A 24,433-nucleotide genomic window follows, 5' to 3' on the forward strand; every position below is an offset into this window, starting at 1 on the left:
CCCCACCTCGCTGAGGATGGAGCAGCGACCGCGGGTGTATTTCGTTAGTTGCAGCAGCCGTGCGGTTATATGAACTTCCTGACTTTCTGTCTAAAATTCTCAGAATGTGTTGTGCATGAACATGATCAAAGAGCACACAGCTTGTTGACTGGGCTCATTTATTTTAGGACAGAGTGAATTAAATGTGTCAGTCTGTAATGCCAGAAAGTGAATGTATGTTTTTTTCCGTAACGTGCAGGGTGAGAACGTGAGCAGCAAAAGCTTCGTTTGATTTAAAACACCACAAATATTTTGTGAGGTAAACATAAAAGGTTCTTTCTCTCTATATTCAAGTCAATTCAGTTTTATTTCTATAGCACTTTCTATAGAAATGTCCTAGTCGCAAAGCAGCTTAACAAAATTTAAAACAACAATGTTGTTTAAAAAAAAATAAAATAAAATAAAAAACACACACACAAAAGAAATAGTCTAGTACAACCCAAAACTAACCTGAACTATGAACTCGTACAACATTCAGACATCTTCCAGTTTAACTTTGTTTTAAACGGACTTTGGGTGTACAGCGTAAACATACCAAAGAGATGAAAACTCTAAATGTACTGCAATGTGGATTTATTTCTTTGGTACTGGTATTAAATAAAAGTATAATTCAGGAACCGGTACCGAAGCGGGGGCATCAGAATCAGTACCGGTATCCGGAATCTCTTCCCTAATCGTGAGGGACGTCAAGAGTGCGCAGAATTTCCCACACAGACGTTATTGTAAAAGTTCAGAATTTCCTAAACGAAGCCGTGTTTACTCAACAGGCTGCGGCTTTGTGTGTGTGTGTGTGTGTGTGTGTGTGTGTGTGTGTGTGTAAGAGAGGTATCTGTTGTGACATTGCAGATCTAGACTGTAATGACAAATATTACAATCACTCATCCCACAGCTCACACACACGCTCACACACACACACACACACACTTTGTCTTCATTTATCTGTGAGATGGATCACAAGAGAGTAAATGAGGAAATGGAGTTTTGGTCTCGGCTGACTTTATCAGGATAAAGGCTACGAGGAATTGAAAGGAAATCAAAACAAACCAGCGACAACTTTATCGGCTTTAATACATTACTGAGACTGACACATAGAGGCCACACCTCCTATACCTGAGAGTGACACACAAAGGTCACACCTCCTTCACTGAGACACAGACCACGTCTTCTTCACTGAGACTGACCCAGAGGCCACGCCTCCTCCACTCAGAGGTACAGTATACAGTAAAAACAGAGAGAGAAGCACATGGTCCTGAGGAGAGTTCAGGTAAAGAAGTTAATTAATAACACACTGTAGTGATAAGCATGTGTGGGCGTGGCCGACTCCGAGATGTTCATTTTTAAGCCGCGGCGGATGCGAGCGCTGCTCCGAGGCGATCTGTCACGGCTCGTGTTCAGTCTGCAAAGACAGATGAGCTCGTTAAGTGAAATCTCATTACTCGGCTCTTCTAATGAAGTCGCAGCGCTCTTGGCGTGACTCCGCTCCGTCTCTTTCTCAGTTTTATTTTTTAACAGTTTAACGCTCGTTTCTCATCGCTGCTGTTCTCTGTGCGAGACAGCTCGTTACCATTGCTGTGTTCCTGTCTCTAACAGGAAGTGGAGAGGGAGGACACTGATGGATCCTGATCCAGCTATGAGCGCTGGGGTTTAATTAGCGAGTTCACAGAGGTGCATATGCTCAGTGTGTGTCTATGTGTGCACGCGTGTCACATCTATCCCAGTACTCATGGTGTGGTGTTACTGAGCGTAACGTTCCACAGACAGCTTGCTGAGCCGAGCGCTCACGTGTCCCGCAGTCTGACCGACGCTGGATCAGATACGGGGGATCACATTTGGGTGTGATCCTCCGAGCGTAAGGTCTGATATAATCACACTGTTCTGGTATTTTGGTTGTGGAATGTTTTTTTTTTTCTTTTGCGTTCACTTAACGCTCTCGTCTGCCTGTTGTTACGACACGCAAAAGTCAAACGGACCGAGACGCAGACTGAACCCGCGCCGAAGCCGTCGCTCGACCACAAAGTAACCAGTGACGTCGTAGAGCTGCTCGTTTCCTCAGCCCGAGAAGTCGTTTGTCTCCATGGCAACGCGTGAACGCATTCAGTGATGTCTGTGACGTGCAGCGGTTACACCGTGTTTCACCATCTCGCGCTGGGGTTCTCATCAAGAGAAAGTCACAGGAGATAAACTACACTGTGTGTGTGTGTGTCAGTTAAACCTGGTTTAATCCTGCTTCAGTTCACAAAACGCTCTTAGACTTCAGTGTGTCTGTCTTGCTCTCTCTCCTCATTATTCTACCCATCTCTCTTCCTTTCTACCACCTGCTTCAGTCTTTCTACACATTCATCTGAATCTTTCTACCTGCCCTTCCATCTCGTTATCCTTCTACTTGTCCCCCGTTATCTTTCTACACGTCCCTCCCTCTCTCTCTTTATCTTTCTACTCCTCCAGTAGTGTATAGGTGACAGATAAATGCTGAACTTCACTGTCCCTCTCTCCATCCTTCTAACTGTACCTTTTCAGTTTTTCTACCTCTCCCTTTTTCCCTCGTCCCTTCAGGTATTTTTACCTCTCTTTCTCTAGTTATTAATTTCTCTGTATGACTGTCATTCTATAATTGTCTTTTTATCCATCACAAATAAAGGCATGTCCGTCCCTCTCACTTCGTCCCTCTCGTATTCCGAAAGATGGATGAAACCCTAGCTTTTCCTCTCTCCCTCCTCTGAGCCAGACACACTTCCTCTGTTAATTGAACAGCGTGCGCAGTTATACAAATAAATAACATTTTATCTAATGTCAAATCTTCAGATTATCTTCAGATTATCTGCGTGTGTGTGTGTGTGTGTGTGTGTGTGTGTGTGTGTGTGTGTGTCACTCTGACAGGAACGAAAGGACAAAGAAAACTGACGCTACATAAGCAAAAAATATAAAGCAGAAGTGTATAATGACTGGCCAGATGAATGTGTGTGTGTGTGTTTTAGAGACCCAGCTGTGTTTCTCTGTCTTCTGGCTCCAAGTGACAGACGGGCTGCCTATGGCAGCTTCAACCTTCTGTTCATGGAAAAGCGCTAACACACATATACACACACACACACACACACATCTCCTCAGGGCTACTCTACCAATATATACACTGATGTGGACTGAAAACTTGATCTTTCTCTACTTGATGAAAACTTCAGCTTGAACTTCAGATCACGAGTTTGGGGAGGGGGGCGATACATGGACCTTCTCCTGAGCGTCTGATTGGACGATTGTTATTGCGTCTGATTGTTAAATATCTGTCTAGACGTACAGCGTTATTGTAGAAAAGTTAAAAACGAGAACCTCAAACTCTCACACACACTTTTTCTATAAGATAGGTATGTTTGAAACGAGACAGAACTGTTTTAGGTGACGTAGATGAAGTACAAATGGTGAAAGAGGAAGTGCAGTTCAGAGTCACTTCCTGTTCTTTTTCACCTATAGAAGCATTAAAAGTCATTAGAAAGCAGAGTGAGGTTTTAAACACCTGCGTTCAGGTCCTCGGGGATAACTGTGTGCGTGTGTGTGTGTGTGTGTGTGTGTGCGCGTGTGGGGTTGAAATGTCATTCACCAATGTACACACACACACACACACACACACACACTGCATTAGTCAGACATTAAATCAGAAGCAGCCGCTCATGTCTTGTCCTCTGACACACACTGGTTTGTTTTGTCTGGTTGTTGATGCATTTGGTTTGTTTTTAAATCGACACACTGACCCGGGTCGGTCCGCTGCTACACCACATCACGCTGATAAACGTCATCGATCAGACAGGTGTGAACACGCCCACTGTGAGTTTTAACGCGATGTTAAGAAGACGTCTCTGTAGTAACGTGCGCCTCAAATCTCTTAACTTTGCTTTGATCTGATCTTGTAAAAAAAGACCAGGAAGTGATTGAGTTCAGAACGTAATCAAGTTGAGGAGAAAACCGCCAGCGTCTGCGTCGGGCCACTGATCCGTTCTCTTTGTGAGGAGCGAGCTGTAAACTAGTGGAATCCTAATATCCTAAGTGTGTTAATAAAGCAGAGCTCCGAGCCGTACACACACACACAGCTGCTGTGAGACTCGAGTAAATCCGAGGTTCAGCCTGAACGAGTATTTCTATAAGCACGACTCGTCTCCTTACCGCTGCGTGTCTTTACCCGTCCTGTACAGGTGCACAACCTGTCATGACTCCTTCCCTACAGCAGGAGATAAACACACACAGCGTCAGCCCCCTTGTCCTGGCTGACTCGACACTTGTTGGGGAGCCAAACTGCAAACGTGTTTCTGGTGAAATGTGCGTAAGCTCTCGGCAGATCTTCTCAACATCATGCAAAATTTCCCCTGACTCTGATAATAAAAAATATCATTAATAGTTATACACAACCCCTCACACACACACGGCTCTAGCCCAGACTTGATATGAGCTCCTGTTAAATGTGCACAGGGAAGTTCAGAAGAAAAATAAAGCTAGAAAGGACACAGCTGTTGTAGTGAGTTAGCCTCACGTAAATTAAACATCATGCTGACACTTAAAATAAAATATTAATTAAAAAAAAAAAAAAAAAACTGTATACTGTGCTACTTCTCCACCACAGGTCTACTGAAACTCCTTCAGATCCTCAATGACTTGACGAGGTGTCTCTCTCTCTCTCTCCCTCACACACACACACACACACACACACACACAGAGGAAGCTCGGACCAGTTTTATAATCAGCACCGAGCTTTCGTGCCCTCCTTCAGCGCTCCTACATCTTCACCTCCTGATTGAGAATGCGACTCCGTGTCAATCCTGATTAACAACCGCTGCTACAGTGTGTGTGTGTGTGTGTGTGTGTGTGTGTATAAACAGGTTTAAATGAAGCTTCGACTTATTTTGATGAGACATAATTGAGGAAGTGAGGATTAAGTCGTTCTCTCTCTCTGAACACACAGTGCTGAGTTTCCACAGACCTGACTGACAGGAGCCAATCAGAGACGCAGAGGGGCGGAACCTCTGTGTTTAAAACAACAACCAGATCACTGAACACTGTGTTCTGCAAGATTGAGTTTGTGTGTGTGCGCTGCTGACAGATGATGTTTAATTGGACAGCGTTCTGAGAGCAGAACAGAGTTCTCAGAAGAATTGTGCTGATAAGCAGACAAATTACACACACATACACAAACACACAAGAGAGAGAGCGCGCGAGTGAGAAAGGAAGCAAAGTTCTGTTCACACATCACCATGACAACATTTACACAGCTAACCCTGTGCAAAAGCTAAGCTTTAAGAAGATTGAGAGCACAAGGAAAATGAACACACACACACACACACTTTAATAATAAATGTGTGTAACAAATGAGTGAGAGGTTATACCACACCTACTATATTTGACACGTTATACACACACACAAACACACTAACTACAGCAGACATGCAGTCAAATAGGTCAGGGGTCTTTTTTTTTTGGTGTGTGTGTCTTTTAGCGGTATGCATCATGCATAAGGAGTGGATCCCCCATAGAACTAACAAAGCTCTCTTTGTACGAGCACAGACACACACACACACACACAAACACACACATTCCTGCTCAATCAATTTGCTTCTGCCCCGTTCCTTTACACTCTTTTCCGTCTCTCTCTCCCAAGTAAAAAGTACGAGGGATGAGGAGGAGGAGAAGAAAGAGTGGGGAGAGGAATGAGAAGGAGTGAAGAGATGGAGATGAGGAAGTGGAAGAGTAGGAGAGAGAATGAGAAGGAGGAAGAGTAGAACAAAGGGGTGAGGATGAAGAGGAGGAGGGAAGAGAGGGGGGTGAGGAAGTGGAAGAGGAAGAGTAGGAGAGAGAATGAGGAGGAGGAAGAGAGGAGAGAGGGATGAGGAAGAGAGGAGAGAGGGATGAGGAGGAGTAGGAGAGAAATAAGGAGGAAGAGTAGAAGACAGAATGAGAAGGAGAAAGAGTGGAGAAAAAATGAGGAGGAGGAAGAGCAGGAGAGAGAAAGAGGAGGAATGGAGAGAAAAGGATGAGAAAAAGTAGAGAAAAGTTAAGTTTTTGAGAGACAGAAGACTCCATAGTGGAAAAGCGAGATAAAGAACAGCAGGATGGAGAGACATTCAGTGACACCATGTGACATCACCACACTGTTACCATGGAAACATCACAAAAACATTGACGTGTGCAGAGTGTGAACTGAGCCCCAGTGCGGTTCTTCCACGAGTCGACTCGCCACAGAGGGAGGTGTCTGTGTATCTCTGAGCCGCTACACTGGACCAAAGCACAGAGCCGTAGCACTGCAGAAAGTGTGTGTGTGTGTGTGTGTGTGTTCTAGATCTAATAAAAAAATTAAAAAAAAAACAGGAAATAAACGCAGGATATGACAGAAACAGATCCGTTTAAAAATGATTGACCCAGCACTGGCTCCGGGTTTTCCAAGGTGCACTTGGGAAAAGAGCTGTTTATGTTTTTCTGTCCCTGGGTTTCCGAGCGCGTAGTGAAAGAGTTTTACAAGAACGTTTTATTAAATTATGCTTCATGTGAATGCAAACCAAACAAGCCCAAAGAATTCTCTAATTCGAACTCAGTGACAGGTCTTAAAGGCATCAGGGACACGCGTTCTCTCGCTCGCTCTGTCGTGTTAACGAGTTTAAACCGATTAACGCAGAAAACGGAGCGCCATTAAAAGCTTTTCACTTTAATTAAGAGCTTCGCCAGGACAGGCATTTACCAGCATCGCTCCTGATTCACGGTAAAATTAATATCTCTACGAGGAAGAGCCAGGCTGAGCGGCCCGATAAGCAGGTGTATGTGTGTGTGTGTGTGTGTGTGTGTGTGTGTGTGTGTGTGTGTGTGTGTGTGTGTGTGTGTGTACAGAAGACAGCTGGAAATTCAAACAGCTGAGTGATACGATTCACTGCAAAAAAAAAAAAAAAGTGTCGACAAAGCAAACAGGGAAACAAATTAAATAGAAAAAAATGTTTGTCAGCATCTTACTTTGCTTCAGTGAGTGTTTCCCAACCGCAGTGTGTGTGAGAGAGAGAGAGAGAGAGAGAGAGAGAGAGAGTGAGTGTGGGGACATGTCAGCTTTATTTACAGTCTAGTCCTTCCTTCCAGTAAATCTCACCTCACTCAAACACACACACACCAGATGGGAACAGATGCGGTGTGTAGCACCTACAGCAGAAGCGACACCTCGTCACCACCCTATCAGCTTGTGTTCTCGCTTCCAAATGTGTGTGGTGTTGCTCACACTCCGACAGCCCGTCAATCCTGCCTTTGTTCTCATCCGTCTCTCTCTCATTTAGTTGTTTTTTTTTCATCCTAAAATGAGCTGTTTGCTTTCCAAGCACGAACTCTGTGACGCCGCCGGTGATAAACACTATGGTAACGTTGCTCTCGCCAAAGCGGCCACGGCACATCCACGTGCATGTGCACGACTTCCGTGTGTGTGTAAGATTTGGTGGGGAAGAAACTAGAACAGCACCAACTGAGAGGGGAAAAAAAGGCGGTTGCTGAGTACAAACCCTGCTGTGAGCTTGTGATCAAAAACTTGGCAAACCTTTTTCCCATGCATACACACACACACACACAAAATGTGATCAAGTCTTAATATATAGTTGCACACAATACACATTGTATAAGATGTACAATAGGTGGAAAAGTCAGAGTCAGTGATGTCACTCACATCTGCTTAATATCTGAGCAAGTATTGCCCCCAAACACACACACGCACACCATAGAAAAACTCTTTTAATGTACACGTGATGAAGTTATGATGCAATTTACAGCAGTATGGTGGACACTACAGTGAGATCTGTGAACATATTGGACTTCTGACCTTAGCACTTCTCCTTAATCCTGACAGGATATGAATGTTTGCTTTCCTTTACTGTTTATTTTTAACAAACAACTAAATTTTTTTTATTTATCATGACATATATTTTAGCACAGGATCAGGAAATAAGCCCTGCATCACATGAGGCTAGTATGTCAAGTAAGCTTGTGGACGACCGAGTGACACCGGTGACCCCGGGGGTGAATCACATTACTCGACGCGTCTGTTGTCTGTTGAGGGTGAGCGTGGAGTGATCGTCCTGCAGGGTGTGATTAATAACAGAGGGATAAAATGATTAGATGAAGAGTTTCGTCTCTCTATACTGCCTTCATCTGTGTGTGTGTGTGTGTGTGTGTGTGTGTGTGTGTGTGTGTGAGTGTGTGTGAGTGCGAGAGTGCGGTTACTCCGCTTCACAGGAAGTCGAAAAAAAAACAAAAAAAAAAAAACCTGCAGCTCTGCCCTTCCTGTGCGAGGTACCATCTAGCTTGGTGTCTGCCACTGACTCACACACACACACACACACACACACACAAACAAAGAGAGAGAGAGATAACGCCTGAAGTAGCTGACTCGACTCATCCCCGATTTGAGCGCGAGCTGACATTCGACATCCTGTTCATGGGTAAAGGGTCAAAAGGTTATTAAAGTTCACTGGCATCATAATGCTGCAGAAAAAAAAAAAAAAAAAAAAACATTGGAGGAAACGCTGCTACTGTCAGGGTCATCGGCTACTCAGCCTGAGGTCATTGAATTATTACACCATGTGCCCAGAAAGTATGTGCACCCTGAAAGTTTATACTACACACACAGTAATGTCCCTGTACAATACAGAATTACAGATAACCTTCACCAAACTAACCCAGCGCTATAAAGAGCCCCATGGTGTGTTAAAAGTGTGTTTGAGTGGAGTGCTCTAACTCAACCCCACGAACCAGCGCCTACCTAAATCATCCCTGACACGCCCCAGCATCTGGTGTTCAGCCTCCATTGACTAGATAACAGTAACTTTGAGTGGTTTTGGAATGAGTGTCCAAAGTTGTGACTGGGAGGTGTCCACAAACTTTTATGTTCGAGCAGTCATGTGACCAGGTAGCCTCTATCATACCCTTTACCCCCCAAAGTGTTCAGATACAAATGGGGCATACTCTTGTGTATCGCTTACAGCCTAACGAGAGACGTGTGTCGTTTATTTATAGATTCAACGTTTAATGTGTTTCTTTTTCACACAGTAAGGTTTTCTACGGTGGCTAAGGAGTAAATAAAATAAAACTGAAAACACAACAATTCAGTTAAACCGGAAAAAAGGTAGGTACAGTGTGCGGAAGAAATTCTAATCGCTGATCTCGAGTGGTAGATGTCTGAATGTCTCGCCCAATCAGCGGGAAGAACTTCATTCGCATACCACACCTACTTTTTCTGGTTTGATCGTTCTTATCACTGATTAGACGAGACATCGGTCACTCAAAATATACAGAAAGTACTGCAGCCTCTTACACATTTAAATGGCATGACGCTGGAGTACTTTTGTATGTCTTGAGTGACAGATGTCTCGTCCAATCAGCGATAAAAATTTTCACAAATTATACCTACCTTTTCCAGTTCGACTGAATTGTCATTTTCTCTAATTTGCTATTTTTTTCTGGATATGTCGTTGTGTTTTATAATTTATGTTATTTTCAGATTTTTCATTTTATTTTCCATTTTGTCATTTGGTTTTCATTTCTTTTGGTTTTGTTATTTTTCATTCTGTTTTCAGTTTTGTATTTGGTTTTGCACTTCTCAGCCACATTAGCTTTTTGATATTCTGTGAACTTTCCCATGGCTTTGTGTCCATACACACCGCTTCCTCAATCCTTATATGGCCTGTGCCCAGGTGAATACACACACACACACACACACACACACACACACACAGCTCGTGTTAATGCGTTTCCTATCGTCTGTCTCCGGGTCTCTCTGTGACTTACATGGTAATGAGTTTCGTTCTTCTGTTGTACGTGACACAGGGCAGCTGCACAAAGCTAGAATACACGTTTTTCTCTGATGATAAACAGAGCTTCAGACATCAGGTGATAGAATCTGTTTGTTCAGAATATGTACAGCGGTGTGTGTGTGTGTGCAATGAGGCGCACATGTGTTTGTGTGCGAGATTCAAGCCGTGTCTGATAAGTGTACGTGTAAGACGTGAGACCTTGGCATGACAAACACACACACCCAGGGGAATTGCTGGCACTAATAACTGTTAATAATTCTTCACGAGAAGTCGATGTAAACAGGCTTAACATCCCAAAAGATCGTGTACGTGTGTGTTAATGTATGTGTGTGCGCGTGCGAGAGAGAGAGAGAGAGAGAGAGAGAAGCCTGCTCCACTAAGGTTTTTAAGATTCCACTAGCCCGGAACTAATGTTCCTCGCTGTGCTTCTACACGATGTTGAAGATGTTTTTTATTATTGTTATTATTGATAATTATTAACACTGAAGACCATGTAAATAAACTGTTGTTATGGAAACGATAGGCATTAATATAAACCTGTGATTTACAGCTGCACTATCGTCAGACTTGCTCTCATAGAAAACTAATCAACACCAATCAGAACTCAGCAGCGCTCCTGGAGAGAACAGTGAGAACCTGATTAGCTCCTGCTGAGAGATCAGTGACCCGTCTCTGAGGGGAGAAAAGCCCCGCTGTCAGCCCCGCGGTGTGACCGAAAAAAAAGTGTAGAAATCTCTGAAAGTATCAGACTGATCACGCCATCTATCGAACAGCAGACGGTGCGGAGACGAGGCGGAGCGAGAGAGAGGCATGTACACGGACCAATCAGTCTCTCTGCAGGCTGCAGTCGGGGCGCTTCCCTCAAGACGGAGAGGAAATAAAGCAGAAGGAGGGGTTAGAAAAAGGCAGGGAGAAAAAAAAATAAACACAGGCGGCGCTGGAATTCACTCCGGCCGTGTCGCATTAAACTCTGATCAAAGTCTGTAAATCTGAGGAGATCTCTGCTAACGAGCCGCTTAATCAACAATGAATACAGGAGAGAGTTCGAAAGCGAGAGATTTGCACCATCATAAGACATGATTCAGCTTCCAGATAACGGAGGAGGCTGCGTGTCTCAGAAGCTTTGCTTTCTTTGCTCTCGTTTCCTGTTAAGCGTCGCAGAGAGCTGTAACCCCGGGTCAATGCTCACTGCGTACGTGTAGGACACAGCACCTCGAAAAAGAGCTCTTATAAAATCACACACACACACAAGACAAGATTCGTTCATTCATTAAAATCACACCAGGACTAATTGAAAAGTTCTGCAATTAACTGCACAGTGATAAAGAGGAAGAGGAGGGGGAGGAGGAGGACATCCATTATCCATGGTTACATCTGTCTATCCATCCCATCCCTCTGTACATCAGTCTGTATAAAATTTTAATCTGTTTCCCTTCTGCCAACTCTTTGATCTGTCTGTCCATTATCTATTCATCTGTCTGTCCATCCGCCTGGTTGTCTACCTGTCAATCATTTAGTTTTTGACCCCGTCCAGCTGTCTGCAATTTCCATGTCCCTGAGCTACACCATGGTGTGTTTCTGTCTGTAAACGCTGCAGTGTTTGTGCCTGTTTCCTGTCACGTGACTGCGACGAGGCGGTGTGCGCTGAAACGTGCAGAAATGCACAGACCTCAGAGCGCTCTGCTTAGCGGACGGAAGCGTCGGTCATCGCGCCGCTCTCCTGGACGTGAAAGACAGGCTCGGGATGTGAGAACGGCTCAGACGTGTCCGTCTCTCTCTCGGGAGTTTCTGTACACTGTTAGACATGACCCGCTCCTGTTTCACAGGCCCTGTGCTCACACTCACACACACACTATACAAGACTCTTCTCCAATCACTTCCACATTCCGTAGAAGTCCAGCTGAACAGCCAGTGGGGTAATAATTACACGCGTCCCATGTGACTCGGACTGGAACGATAAACAGATGGACAGATGAGGACAGGGACACTGAGGACGTAACGATAGACAACCACTGATCTTCGTCACGGTGCCGTCTTGATGCGACATGCTTTCACAGTGCGGAGCGTAATCAGTGCCTGCGTGTGTGCATTAATAAGTGTTCTCTCAGCAGCGTACCACAAAACACAGAACCTGCACCTTAGAACCGCTAAAGGTTAAAGAAGTGTGTGTGTGTGTCTGAGTCAGACCACCTACTCACCACCTGGTGCTCACACGTTCCCACCCACCAGGCTGCCCATCAGGCCTCCCCATCCTCTGGACAGTCTGTTCAACCTGACTGTCCATCCACAATCTCATTCAAAGATCAAAAGAATCTCAATCAAAAAAAAAAAAAAACGATCAGATCTTCCTCCTTATCCACCCATCAGTCCATCTTCCTCCTCATCTATCAGGTCTCCACTCATCTTTTTTGATCTCTCCATCTGCATATTCCCATCTGTTTCTCCTTCTGTCCACCCAATTATCTACTCATCTGTTTTTCTGTTCAGGTCTGTCTACCGTCTGCCTCATTTTTTTTCCTACCCGTCAGACTACGTGTTTGTGTCAGTTCATCCATCATGTGTGTGTGTGTAAGTGAGAGAGAGTGTGCGCGCGCACACTGATGCATGCTGAAGCTGCTCAGAAAATAAACAGCCCACATTACAGTAAACAAGGGTAAAACCCACACACACACACCATAATTCACAAAAACAGTAAAGCTGTGTGTGTACACACCAGACCGCGACGCCTGCAGCTAGAGTGGAGATAGACCAGTCGTGTATGCGTGTCTCTCTGTCTGTTTATATACGTATATGTGTGTGTGTATAGCAGGATGTGTGTACATAAAGTCCATATGGACTGAACAATCTTTAAGCAGAGATTGGGATCCTTCGCTCTATTGTTTATTGTTCTGCCAGTAAACAAACAAACAGCATGCCAGTCTGGGCAGACAGGAAATGACCCATTGATCCACAGGTGCAGTTATAAATACTGCATTCACACACACACACACACATTTCTCTTCTCAGGAGGGAAGTTTGTCGTCCTGAGAACGCACATTTCAGACACTTACACAAGCCTGAACTCTTCTACACAGAGAAGCCTAATGATTAGCTCTCACTCAAACACACACACACAAATACAAAGGTCAACAATCTATGACCAACCCGCTCTAGCTCAATGAACCGGTCAGAGTCAAAGTCAATACAAACGTGTACACACACAATTTTGCTCAGTGTGTTTCATGTGGGCTGTTTGAGGTAAAGGTGTGTGTGTGTGTGTGTGTGTGTGTGTGTGTGTGTGTGTGTGTGTGTGTGTGTGTGTGTGTAAGAGAGAGAATGTTTCTCTGTTTGCTCAGACAGCAGTGTGGCGAGCCGTCCCCCTCAGCTCGGTTAAGCCACAGCCCACAGCAGGGACACACTAAGTATGATGAGGCGGTTACAGGTAGAGTGTGTGTGTGTGTGTATATATATGTGTGTGTACACGCGTGTATGTGTTTGTGGTACACAGAAGCAGCAGCACCTAAAAATTCACCTCCCCAGGCAGACAGAAAGTGATGCAGGACACGGGTAACTGTCCACTGTCCAACTGACACACACACTGTGCTGTACTCAGGTTCAGTACGCTCCGTGTCTCTTTGCCTCAGTGGTGTGTCTCAGTCTTTTACACTCTGTGACTCGGGTCAGTTTAGAAGAGCTTTATTGGCATGAATGTTAAAAATATTACATGTGTCTCTCTGCCTCGCTCTTCGTCTCCCTCACGCCCGGCGTCCCTCTGCCTCGCTCCATCTCTCTCTCGTGTCTCTCTGCCTCGCTCTCTCTCTCACAAACACTGACCGTGTCTCTCTTCCTCTTTTTTCATCGCCAGACCCTTTCACCATCTAACTGTGTGTATATAGAGACGATAAAAGAAGTAAATGAAAGTCTGCCTCTCCCACTTCCCCTTTTCATGACATTTATGAACCCTTCGTGTGTTTAAGTAATTTACACTGAATGCCTGAATGCATAGAAAACACTATTCCACACTACCACACCTCCCACTCTCTACCCTCCCCACACACCAGCTTTCCAGAGCTCCTGGTTGGTGTCCTGCAGCTCATCTGAACTCCTAACAGCAAGCTCTGGGACCGACTGTGAATGTGTGTTTTTGGGGTTGAGGAGACCGTCCACGGGTGGATAACAGGAACTCACACGCACGCGCAGACACGATTATGACATCTTGAGTATGTAGGATGTATTACATAAAGTGAGCCAACCAAACACCACAGTCAAGAAAACGATGCTGTAAAGCCACAAGTCGTGTTGCCAAATTGGCCAGGATTCATCCCTCAGTCCATTAGACTGCTAAACTCACAGTAACCCATGTCTCTCCACGTATACAAAGCAATATATTATCATTAGTCTTTAATGCAACATCCCTGTTTACTGCGCAATTTTATGTATACAATACATAAAATGTACAATACATATTGTACATTTTACAACTGTACAATATATTTATTAATTAATCTGTAGTTTATTTATTTACTGTCCAATAGATTTTTTCTGTTGTGTAATATTTTATTAATCAGTCCATAACTTATTTACTGTGCCATACTTTATTAGCTCTGCAATATATTTATTAATCAATTCAGGAATATATTATTGTACAAGATGTGTTTAATCTAGTATATATATTTTCTTTAATGTGTCAATATCAGTCATGACAGCAAGTCATTTGCGAAGTCGCCTTCTAAATGGGCGATATCATTGTATGTTTTCAAATGATAAAGTACATATTTTTTCGTATTTTTTTCTGACTTTGCCAGACACTTCAGCACACCACTCAACGAGTAGAACTCGTGCGTGCGTGTGTGCGTGTGCGTGTGTGTGTGTGTGTGTCTGTCTGTCTCTGCTGAACATCATACATACTGAATCCCGCACTCATGCACAGACACACACGCATTTTCTCTCACACACACTGGATTTGGAAAAAGTAAAGGCACAAAAAAAAAGAAAGAAGTAAAAGTCGTTCCCACACATAAAGGTCTTTTTATACCTCATATTTGATGCGTTTCTGGTGAGTTATTAGAGTGACCTGCACTTTTCAGCACTAATTATGAGGGATCTGGCAACCCAATGGGCTACGTTCCACCTCACATTTACTACACGACCTTTTGAGAATGATAAGTATTTCACTCATATGTTTTTTTTTTTTATTATTTAACAGAGCGGTCCTGAATGAAATCGTGAGTAGGTGTGTCTAAATGACAGAAGGACAAAGATTTACAGATCAACAGTCTGAATGACAAAGATGTCATTTACTACGCATTGAGAGAACGCTTACAGATCCTACATCTGAAAAAGAGCTGAACTTTAACAGGACTTTCATGTTGGAAATAAAAACAGAAGGTTTCAGTGAGAAGGTGTTCTCTCATCATGGCCACACTCGGCCCTCACACGGGATCAAAGTCCTACACACACACAAACCAGGCTGTAAAACAATAAAAGCTGCTCGCTGACTGCGACTTGATTTGTGGTGTGATGTGTGATAGTAACACGACCATGTGGGCGGTAACAGGTGTGTGTGTGTGTGTGTGGGGCTGCATGCTGCACTGTGGAGGCAAACACACTGGTATACTGGCTTGCGTAAACACGTAAATGCTGAATGTGCAAATGGTAACCAGGAGAACGACGCACACTGATCAGATTTGTGTGTGTGGGTGTGTGTGTGTGAGAGAGAAAGGAAACAAAGAAGCAATTAGCAAGAGCGCAGAGGAAATTAGGTTCCTGTGATTGAGGGCTTTGTGTGCATGTGTGTGAGAGAGCGAGAGAGCGAGAGAGACAGTTCTTCTCTTCTGCAGTGGTTTGGCAATACTGTACATATATGGTCATGTCAATAATGCTCATTGAATTGAGAGAGAGAGAGAGAGAGAGAGAGAGAGAGAGAGAGAGAGAGAGAGAGAGAGAAAGAGAGAGATGGCAGTGCCCCACAGGAAGGGTGTGCTTTACTTCCTGAGAGACGCAAACAAAAGGATAACTCTGCATGGCAGTCTCTCTGAGACCAGCTAAAAGAGGAAGTGAGGGGGCAGGGAAGAGGAAATGACATTATGCATGCAGGAAGTAGGGAGACCTGAAGAGAATAAAAGAAAAAAAAAAGAAGGAAAGAAGACGAGAGAAATGAAAGAAATTAGAAAAAGAGAAACGAAAAGAGAAGACTATGAAAGATGGAAGGAAAACTAAATTACAGAGCAAAGTCAGCCGCAAGCAGGGACCAGACGCTTCTGCATTTATATATATATATGTGTGTGTGTGTGTGTGTGTGTGTGTGTACAGGGTTAGAGAGAGTGACACAAAGGTTAGTTAAACTGATTAGCACTGGACCAGCTGTGAGGTCTGGTGTGAAAGGGTTAATTAGATTAGACTCTACACGCTCCCAAAGGCCTGGTGATCATCAATCACCCTGACCCCATCCCCTCTACGCCCCCCTCTCTCTCTCACACACATACACACACACACAATGACTTATGTCATATCCAATTTAAGCCCCATAACCTCTGTAGAACCGAAGAGGGCTGTGTGTGAGTGAGACGAGTTTCTCCTCAGTGTGTAATAACCGTGTCTGAGGGTCAGGACGCTGACTCTGTGTCTCACTCACCCTGGCATGGAGAACATGCTGTTTAGTGATGGGGAAGAGAGAGAGGTGTGTGTGTGTGTGTCTCCTTCAGTGGTTAGAGAAGTGTGTAATCACAAGGTCAAAGCAATCTCACTCCAGGACCACACACACACACACACACACACACACGTGCACAGATGCAAGCGCACACACCTTTGATCGAAACTAATCTCCACCTCATGTACTAAAAAAATCTTCTCAAAATAAATGCTAAGGGACAGACATAGAAACAAATAAACAGAGACAGCGAGAGTATAAACATTTATTTATTACTCTTTCTATACTGTTTTTTTTTTTTTTACCCTTCTTATTTTCTTTTGCCTTATCTCTAAGCTTTGGCAATATGAATGTAAATATTTGTCATGCCAATAAAGCACCTTTGAATCTTGATAGGAGGGGGGGAGAGAGAGAGAGAGAGAGATGGTGAAAAAAAACAGATCAAAAGAGAGAGACAGAGACATGGATGTATGTATGTATACTCATTTTATATACAATTCTATCTTTATTTTTAATTACATTATTATTATTATTATTTTTTTTTTTTTTAAACATCTATCCCCGTTATTTTCTTCCGACTCATTTGTAAGATTTGGCAATGCAAATGTCCATATTTGTCATGCCAATAAAGCACTTTTGAATCTTAAATCTTGAGAACACTTGAGAGAGACAGAGAGAGAGAGCGATTACCCCATGGGGGAAAGTTTCTGTTGATTTTATTCAGTGTGTGAGTGAGTGTTAAATGAAACCCTTGATCTGTGTGTTTATGAAGTGCTCACTTATCTACATCATCTCTGTCGCTCTGCTTCATGTGTGTGTGTGTGTGTGCGCGCATGTCTGTGTGTTCTTGTAAGGGTTTGACGGGGACGTAGTAAATATTGGCACCTGCCTAAGTGTCAGATATTAAATGCTGTAAGTGTAGCGAGAGAACTGCTGATGTTTCACAGTAAGAAATCCCAGACTGAATCATTTCCTGTCTTGTAGCCAAGTGCTACATACACGTACACACACATACACACACGTACGTACGTACGTCACGAGCTCGTACTCACAAACATTCCATAACTAATGTTTAACAACACAAATCCAAAACATTAGGCTCAAAAACAACCTGTCGAAGGGGGTGTGTGTGTGTGCGTTTTTTTCGACCTTGCCTGAAGGAAAGACTCTGTGCTGTAGCGTTACTTCAGTACACACTCCTGGATAAACCTGTTCAGTAGCAGGTTCAGACCTGCGTCACTTCTCTGATCCACGGCTTTATTAGTGGTGCTCGGATCGGGTCGAGGGCTTTGCGTTCCTTCCAGGAGGGCAAAGCCCTGCCCCTAATAATCCCTGCCCTGTCTAGATTACTAATGTTAACAATAAATAAAAAAATAAATAAAAAAATAATTAAATAAAAACAATTATTATAAAAAAAAAAAAAAAGATTTAAACTTGTCTGTTTAGAGATGGTCGCAGTGGATGACACACCTGTGTACTGGATGTGAGGTTTTATATTTCATTACAGCGCTGGCGAGTTCTGGAGGCTGGAAGGAGTCTCCAGTGTCAGAGCTTCATAAGAGCTTAAACATGAGCTCTGTGTCCTGCTTTTTTTGTTGGTCTTATTGACTTTATGATAGCTAGAGGTGTGGGGCTAGCGAGAGAGCGCAAACGTTTATAGCTACTGTAACATAAGTGAAAGCGTAGCGTCAGTCTTCGTTAGTTTTTTTTTCCCCTATGTGGTTCAGCTCTTCTGTTCTTTTGAGAGCTAAAGGAAAGTTTATTTTTCTACCTGAAATTTAAAATCAGCACGTGCCTGTGCCTGCATGACTGTGTTTATACAAACACACACACACAGTGATGCTGACATTGCAGAACTGGTTTTCAATCGACTTTCAGATTAAGTAAATGGTTCTGCTGCGTTATTTTCCTGTGTCACGACAAATCTCGTCCCTAGGCACCGCTGAGAAGATTTACACCAGCATAAAATCTGCTTGTTTAGAAGATGTACAGCGAAGTAAATTGTTTGTGTGTGTGTACGCATGTATGCAATGAGGTGCATGCGTGTTTGTGTGCGAGATCCAAGCCGTGTCTGACAAGTGTACGTTCAAAACTTGAGGAAACGAAGGGCGAGACCTTGGCATCTCACACACAGACACAAAGCGGGAACTTCGGCAACTAATAACTGTTAATTCTTTACTTTTAAAAAAGACCTCATGCTCCACTAAGGTCTTTAGGATTCCAATACCCTCGAGCAAATGTTCCTCCCCTTACTTCTCCACATTTATATCATTAGTAGGATTAATCAGTAATTTGTGAGTGTCATGTGCGAATTATTAACACTACATAAGACAAACGAGAAGGAGATGATGTAAATAAGCTGTTGCTATGGAAACGATACCGTATTAGAACCAGGGCAATAACATAGACCTGTGATTTACAGCTGCACTATCGTCAGACTTGCTCTTATAGAAAACTAATCAACACCAATCAAAACTCAGCAGCGCTCCTGGAGAGAACAGTGAGAACCTGATTAGCTCCTGCTGAGAGATCAGCGACCCGTCTCTGAGGGAAGAAAAGCCCCGCTGTCAGCTCCGCGGTGTGACCGAAAAAAAGTGGAGAAAGTCTCTGAAAGTATCAGACTGATCACGCCATCTATCGAACAGCAGACGGTGCGGAGACGAGGCGGAGCGAGAGAGAGACGTCGAGGCATGTACACGGACCGACCAGACTGCAGTCGGGGCGCTTCCCTCAAGACAGAGAGGAAATAAAGCAGAAGGAGGGGTTAGAAAAAGGCAGGAAGAAAAAAATAAACACAGACGGCGCTGGAATTCGCTCCGGCCGTGTCGCATTAAACTCTGATCAAAGTCCGTAAATCTCTGCTAAAGAGCCGCTTAATCAATCTCACAGTATGAATGAATACGAGAGAAAGAGAGAGATTTGCTCCATCATTGGACATGATTTAGCTTCCAGATAACTGAGGAGGCTGCGTGTCTCAGAAGCTTTGCTTTCTTTGCCAGAAAAAAAGAATGTGCACCCGTTTCCTGTAAAGAGTTGCAGAGTGCCAGGTTTCCACAGTTTCCACCCTTCGAGGCTCCTCACAGGCTAAAAGTGACCGAATTAATACACTGACGTCACAACAGCAACACAATCTCAGACGCAGCTTCACAACACACACCTTTCTGCTAAATCTTGCGCTGTTACAACGAACCTAATTAACCCACCCTTTGGTGAAGCAGAGTGTCTACAGTGTACGGTTTCTTACAGAGCACTAAAAACTTTACAAATGTTTGTTACATTGATATCGCTCATACTTGTGTGTACGTGTTCATATAGACTGATTAGTCATAAGTGACCAAACTCCATGAAGCTGAAAGGACAAGATTGAAACGAGTGTGCTATTGCCACACTGAAGCATAAGGTGCCATTACTTTTTGTCCTAACTGATTTCAATCTGAGATCTCAGCGAGTCACCTTTAATGTAAATTCACAAATCTAGAACTGAAACTTTAGAACCCGAATGTTTTTCCCGCTCTAACGCTGTCACAAAATCTCCCAGCGATGATGAAATTAATGACGTAATCGGCTGTGCAATCGTCACCGAGTTAACTTGTCTGGCCGTGCGTCACGCCATGTCCTTCTCAGACGCTGAGTCAAACGCTGCAGCTGATGAGTGCTTATGAGCTGTTATTACACTTTAACACCTTCATTAACCCCCCACCGGCAAACAAGTGGATCTACCTAATGCAGGTGAAACCTGAGCCGGCCGTGTTTGGGGGAATAAACAGGCGTCCTGCGAAGGTGGAGAGAAAACCCCTTCTGTTAACCCTGTTGTATGAAATGCTTTACAAAATAAAGATGAGATGTTTCTTGCTGTCAGTTTAAAGTAAGACAACACTGAAGAAAATTTTTTTGACTCCATTAGCTGAACTTTTTGAGGAATTCAATGCCAAGTATGTGGCGACATCTGCTTTAACTTTCAATAACGAAGATGTGGTGATGCGTGACCTTTTAGTCCTGAGGATAGAGAATTTTTTTTTATGTTAGCCAGCTAACACTGACATTTGGAACAAAAGACAGGATCAGAATGCCTAAGGAACAATTCCTACAATGTTAAAATAAACTGATGAAAAACACGTGATCCTCAAATACATTGAGTAAACCTTCTTCTCGAAGAAATATTTTGTACATTTTTTTTTTTTTCAGAAACGGATATCTGGCTCTGTGAGCTGAAACACGACAAGCGTGACCCTGCCAGATTTTCACTTACCTCCTGACCCAGGATGACGGCCAAATCCCTGCTGAAACACACTTGCGCCAGAACATACACGCGCACACATGGTCCTGTGGTTCTGTACAAACAGCGTGAGCGTGACGGGGAACAAAGTGTGTAAAGAGCGTGACGTGCTACAGGGGCCATAACACGCCGTCAACATCCAGCTCGGACGCGGCACGAGAAAGAATTGTGTCGCAACATGGAAAAGAAATCGACACGACTAGCAAACAGAACGCAAATCTTTCACCTCGTAATCAACAACTATGGCGCTTCTATAAACACACATATGCACAAGCATCAATGGTGTAAGGCGCAGCGTGTGTCAATACTAAGCACCATTTTTTTTAACCACTTATCAGAAAAAAGGCCAACAACACAAGCAGAAGGAATCCGAGTCTGCACATACAGTACACGCTTCATAGATAAACACTTTACCGTCATTTCGCTGCGTCATTCCCGGTGTTAGTATTCGCCTTGGCCCTTAAACAATTTACTGCACTTGCTGTATTCGGGTAATTTTATAAGTGTTACTGAAAGTGCAGTTATGATGCTGTTAATTAAGAAACAAAAAATAATTTTACCATCTTGAATGTCCCTAAAATTAACAGCTTAGAGTTCTCGCACATGTTTTATTTTCCAGAGGCATACTTCTGGGTATAGATGTTGGCATGATGGTTTCATGGTTTCCCCAATAATATTATTCTTATTATTAATAATAATAATAATAATAATAATAATATTTATACAGGCGTGGAGGTGGCCATGCCAACGAGACCCCCTGCCATGCCTACATAACCGGGCATTTCATTAGTCTAATCCTGTACAATAAACCGTAATAGTCAGAAGTTTACAAATGTGCGTACATATAAAGTGAAACCTTGGATTGCGAGTAACACGGTTTGCAAGTGTTCCGCAAAACAAGCAAAGATTTTTAATAAATGTTGACTTGGAAAACGAACAAGTCTTGGTTTTTGAGTACCGAGATTCATGTATCACGCATGCGCGTGTTTTGAGTGATCACAACTGAGTCAACGTTTTTTCTCTTTTGCACTGCGGAATTGTGGGTAATTGTCTCCCCTGCTGGGTCTTAGCGCGCGTCTCTTACTGGAATAATCAACATTCGTGCACGCATATACTGTTTACTATAACAGACATTTTATTTTTTTGTCTGGATGCGTGTGTGTACAGCGCGCATGTAAAGCAAAAGCAAGTCTCATTGGAGAGGTTAAAGATCCATTTTCTCTTTCTGCATCAGCCTGATCTTTGTGTCTGTGTGCGCGCATTATTGGACATCATGACAGACAGACACACACACCCCTCCTACTTTCTCCTTCACAGACACACACTTTTTCTCTGCCTCACAGAAACACTGCTCTGTCAAGATTATTTTCAAAGGTAAAGTGCAGGTTAATTTGTTTTATTTTTACAGCAGTGATTCCATTAGTGTGTCACTTAATCGAGAGTCAGCGAGCTTTCCTGTTTATTTTTCTGATAAAACCCTGTTTCCTTTGTGTGCGCGCATGTAAAAAGAATGGAAAAAGGGTAACTGTGTAAGACACAAAGGGGAAGCTTCTCTCTCTCTCACACACACACACACACACACACACACACACAAATAGAAACACTTATCTGTCAGGATTTAATTTTTAGTTTTATTTTTAAAGATAAAGTGCAGGTTAATTTGTTTTATTTTACTTTATATTTTTTGTTATTTTTAATGTATTTTTTTCGGGCTGTGCAACAAATAATTTGCGTTTCCATTATTTCTTATAGGAAAATTTTATTTGGTTTACAAGTCTTTTGAAACATGAGCCCACTTCCGGAACAAATTATGCTTAGAACCCAAGGTTCCATTGTAGCTCAAAAGAGGACAGATGTAAAAAGTCCAAATGCTACACTAAAAAAAAAAAAAAAAAAAATATTTTAAAATTGATATTAATGATAAGAGGCAAACAGATTTTGTTCTAGGTAATGTTGCTTGGTTTAAATTTTACAGAAGTATATTAAGACTCTAGTTATATTAGTGCAAGTTATTATCAGAACAAAAAAAATGTCTACTGTCAGTCATGTAATATTATAAGTAAGTAATAATAAAAATGCAATTATTAAATAAACTGTGTCCTCTTTACATCATCACGACTCTAGTACACTTACGGAAATTACCAAACAATCATCTTGTGCTGTGCGAGAAAAAAAATCACCAAAAACCAGCATTTTTAAATCACCCTCATCACACCAACCATGCCCGAAATATTTTCCAGGTGAAACGCTGTGCTGGACTCCCAGAATGCAATGCGACATCTTATACCAAGCTAAAGACTGACGGTGTTAAAGCACTGAAGCTCTGCTGAATCAACCTCTTTGGGTAGACGTGAATAAATGGCCTTCTGGGTCTCACGTTATCGCGTGTAAACACAGCACACAGGATTAGGATTCTCCATCGTCCAGGTGACGGCACAGACGAGAGAAGTAAATGAAGTTGAGCTCTCGCTCAGCGTGCCAGGGTCAATGCCCACCGTTTTTCAAAGTGAGTCTTAGGGTAGTATGGCTTAAAGGTTAAGGCTCCAGGTTACGGATCAGCAGGTGGTGGATTAAGGTTCTGACCAGCCGGGGCATCGGAATGAAGACATTAATTGAGATGCAAATGTTTGTTTTAATTAAAAGCATTCTAAATAAAACAGGTTTGAAAAAATCTGCTGAGTAGAAGAGACATCTCCTGGGTCATTAGAAGAGAGAGAGAGAGAGAGAGAGAGAGAGAGAGAAAGAGAAATCCTCACAAATAGAGGAAAAGAGGTGATTTTCTTTTTTTTTTTTTGGGGGGGGGGGGGTAAAGAGAGTGTGTGTGTGTAAGTGTGTGTGTGTCTGACTCACCGAGCAGCAGTAGTTTGACCTCCTTGGCCGCTTTCTCTCCGTCCTCGCGCAGGGTCCGGTCTATATCCCGGGAGTGCTCGCGCGCCGCCTTATCCTCCTGACTCACGGTGCAGCCCATTGCTCCCCACAGCTTTAACTAATTACAGCGATTACCTAACTAATTAATGAATTACACACGACCCCACACTCACACTCCTCCTGCCCCAGACTCCGAGATCCCGCTGCCACACTCCCCTCTGTTTAACTCCCAGAAGAAAAAAAAAGAAACTTAGCAACAGCTAGCTGTTCAGGCTTTTTAAACAATCAACAGAAACGACCAGAATGAAAAAGACAGAAAAAAAAAATCTTCAACTCTCGGGTTTTTCCTCAGTTAGTTCATTTAAGGATCCCAAACTACATAGCAGAGCCGATCTGAGGGGTCGGACATGACGCGGGTGGGAAACACTCCAGCATTACAGTACACACCCACAGTGAGACAGACAGACACAGAGAGGAAAAGTTCTGACGGAATGTTTTCACCGACAGACAGAAAACTAAACTGAAATGTTGAAGAAAACCTCAAGCCGAAACGCGTCGGTGGAGCTCCGTGTCCCCTCACACACTCCGCTCCGGCGGATAAAAAAAAAACAAAAACCCAGCGAAGCCCGTTAAAATAAGAAGAAAGCCGTTAGTTAGCTCCGACAGTTAGCCGTCTCGCGCGCCGCTCTGATTTGTTTCAAACCGCCACGCCCGTCACGCGCTCCCCGCTACCCCACCGCCACGGTCACGCCCCAGGCCCCGCCCGCTCACTCGCTCACTCCAGTTCACAGCGCCGCGTGGCATCATGGGAGG

General features: G+C 43.4%; 1 protein-coding gene across 1 annotated transcript in view; it reads right to left on the reverse strand.

Annotated features, from left to right (window-relative positions):
• Positions 1-24,223, reverse strand: part of gnai2a (guanine nucleotide binding protein (G protein), alpha inhibiting activity polypeptide 2a) — a 33,662-nt gene extending 9,439 nt beyond the window's left edge. Inside the window, exon 1 of the mRNA XM_053483819.1 lies at positions 23,603-24,223. Coding sequence (XP_053339794.1) covers positions 23,603-23,720 — 118 coding nt within the window. The 5' untranslated portion in view covers positions 23,721-24,223. The remainder of the gene's footprint in view (positions 1-23,602) is intronic.
• Between the last annotated feature and the right edge of the window lie 210 nt (positions 24,224-24,433).

This window comes from Clarias gariepinus, chromosome 23, assembly GCF_024256425.1.
Source record: "Clarias gariepinus isolate MV-2021 ecotype Netherlands chromosome 23, CGAR_prim_01v2, whole genome shotgun sequence".
Lineage (NCBI taxonomy): Eukaryota > Metazoa > Chordata > Actinopteri > Siluriformes > Clariidae > Clarias > Clarias gariepinus.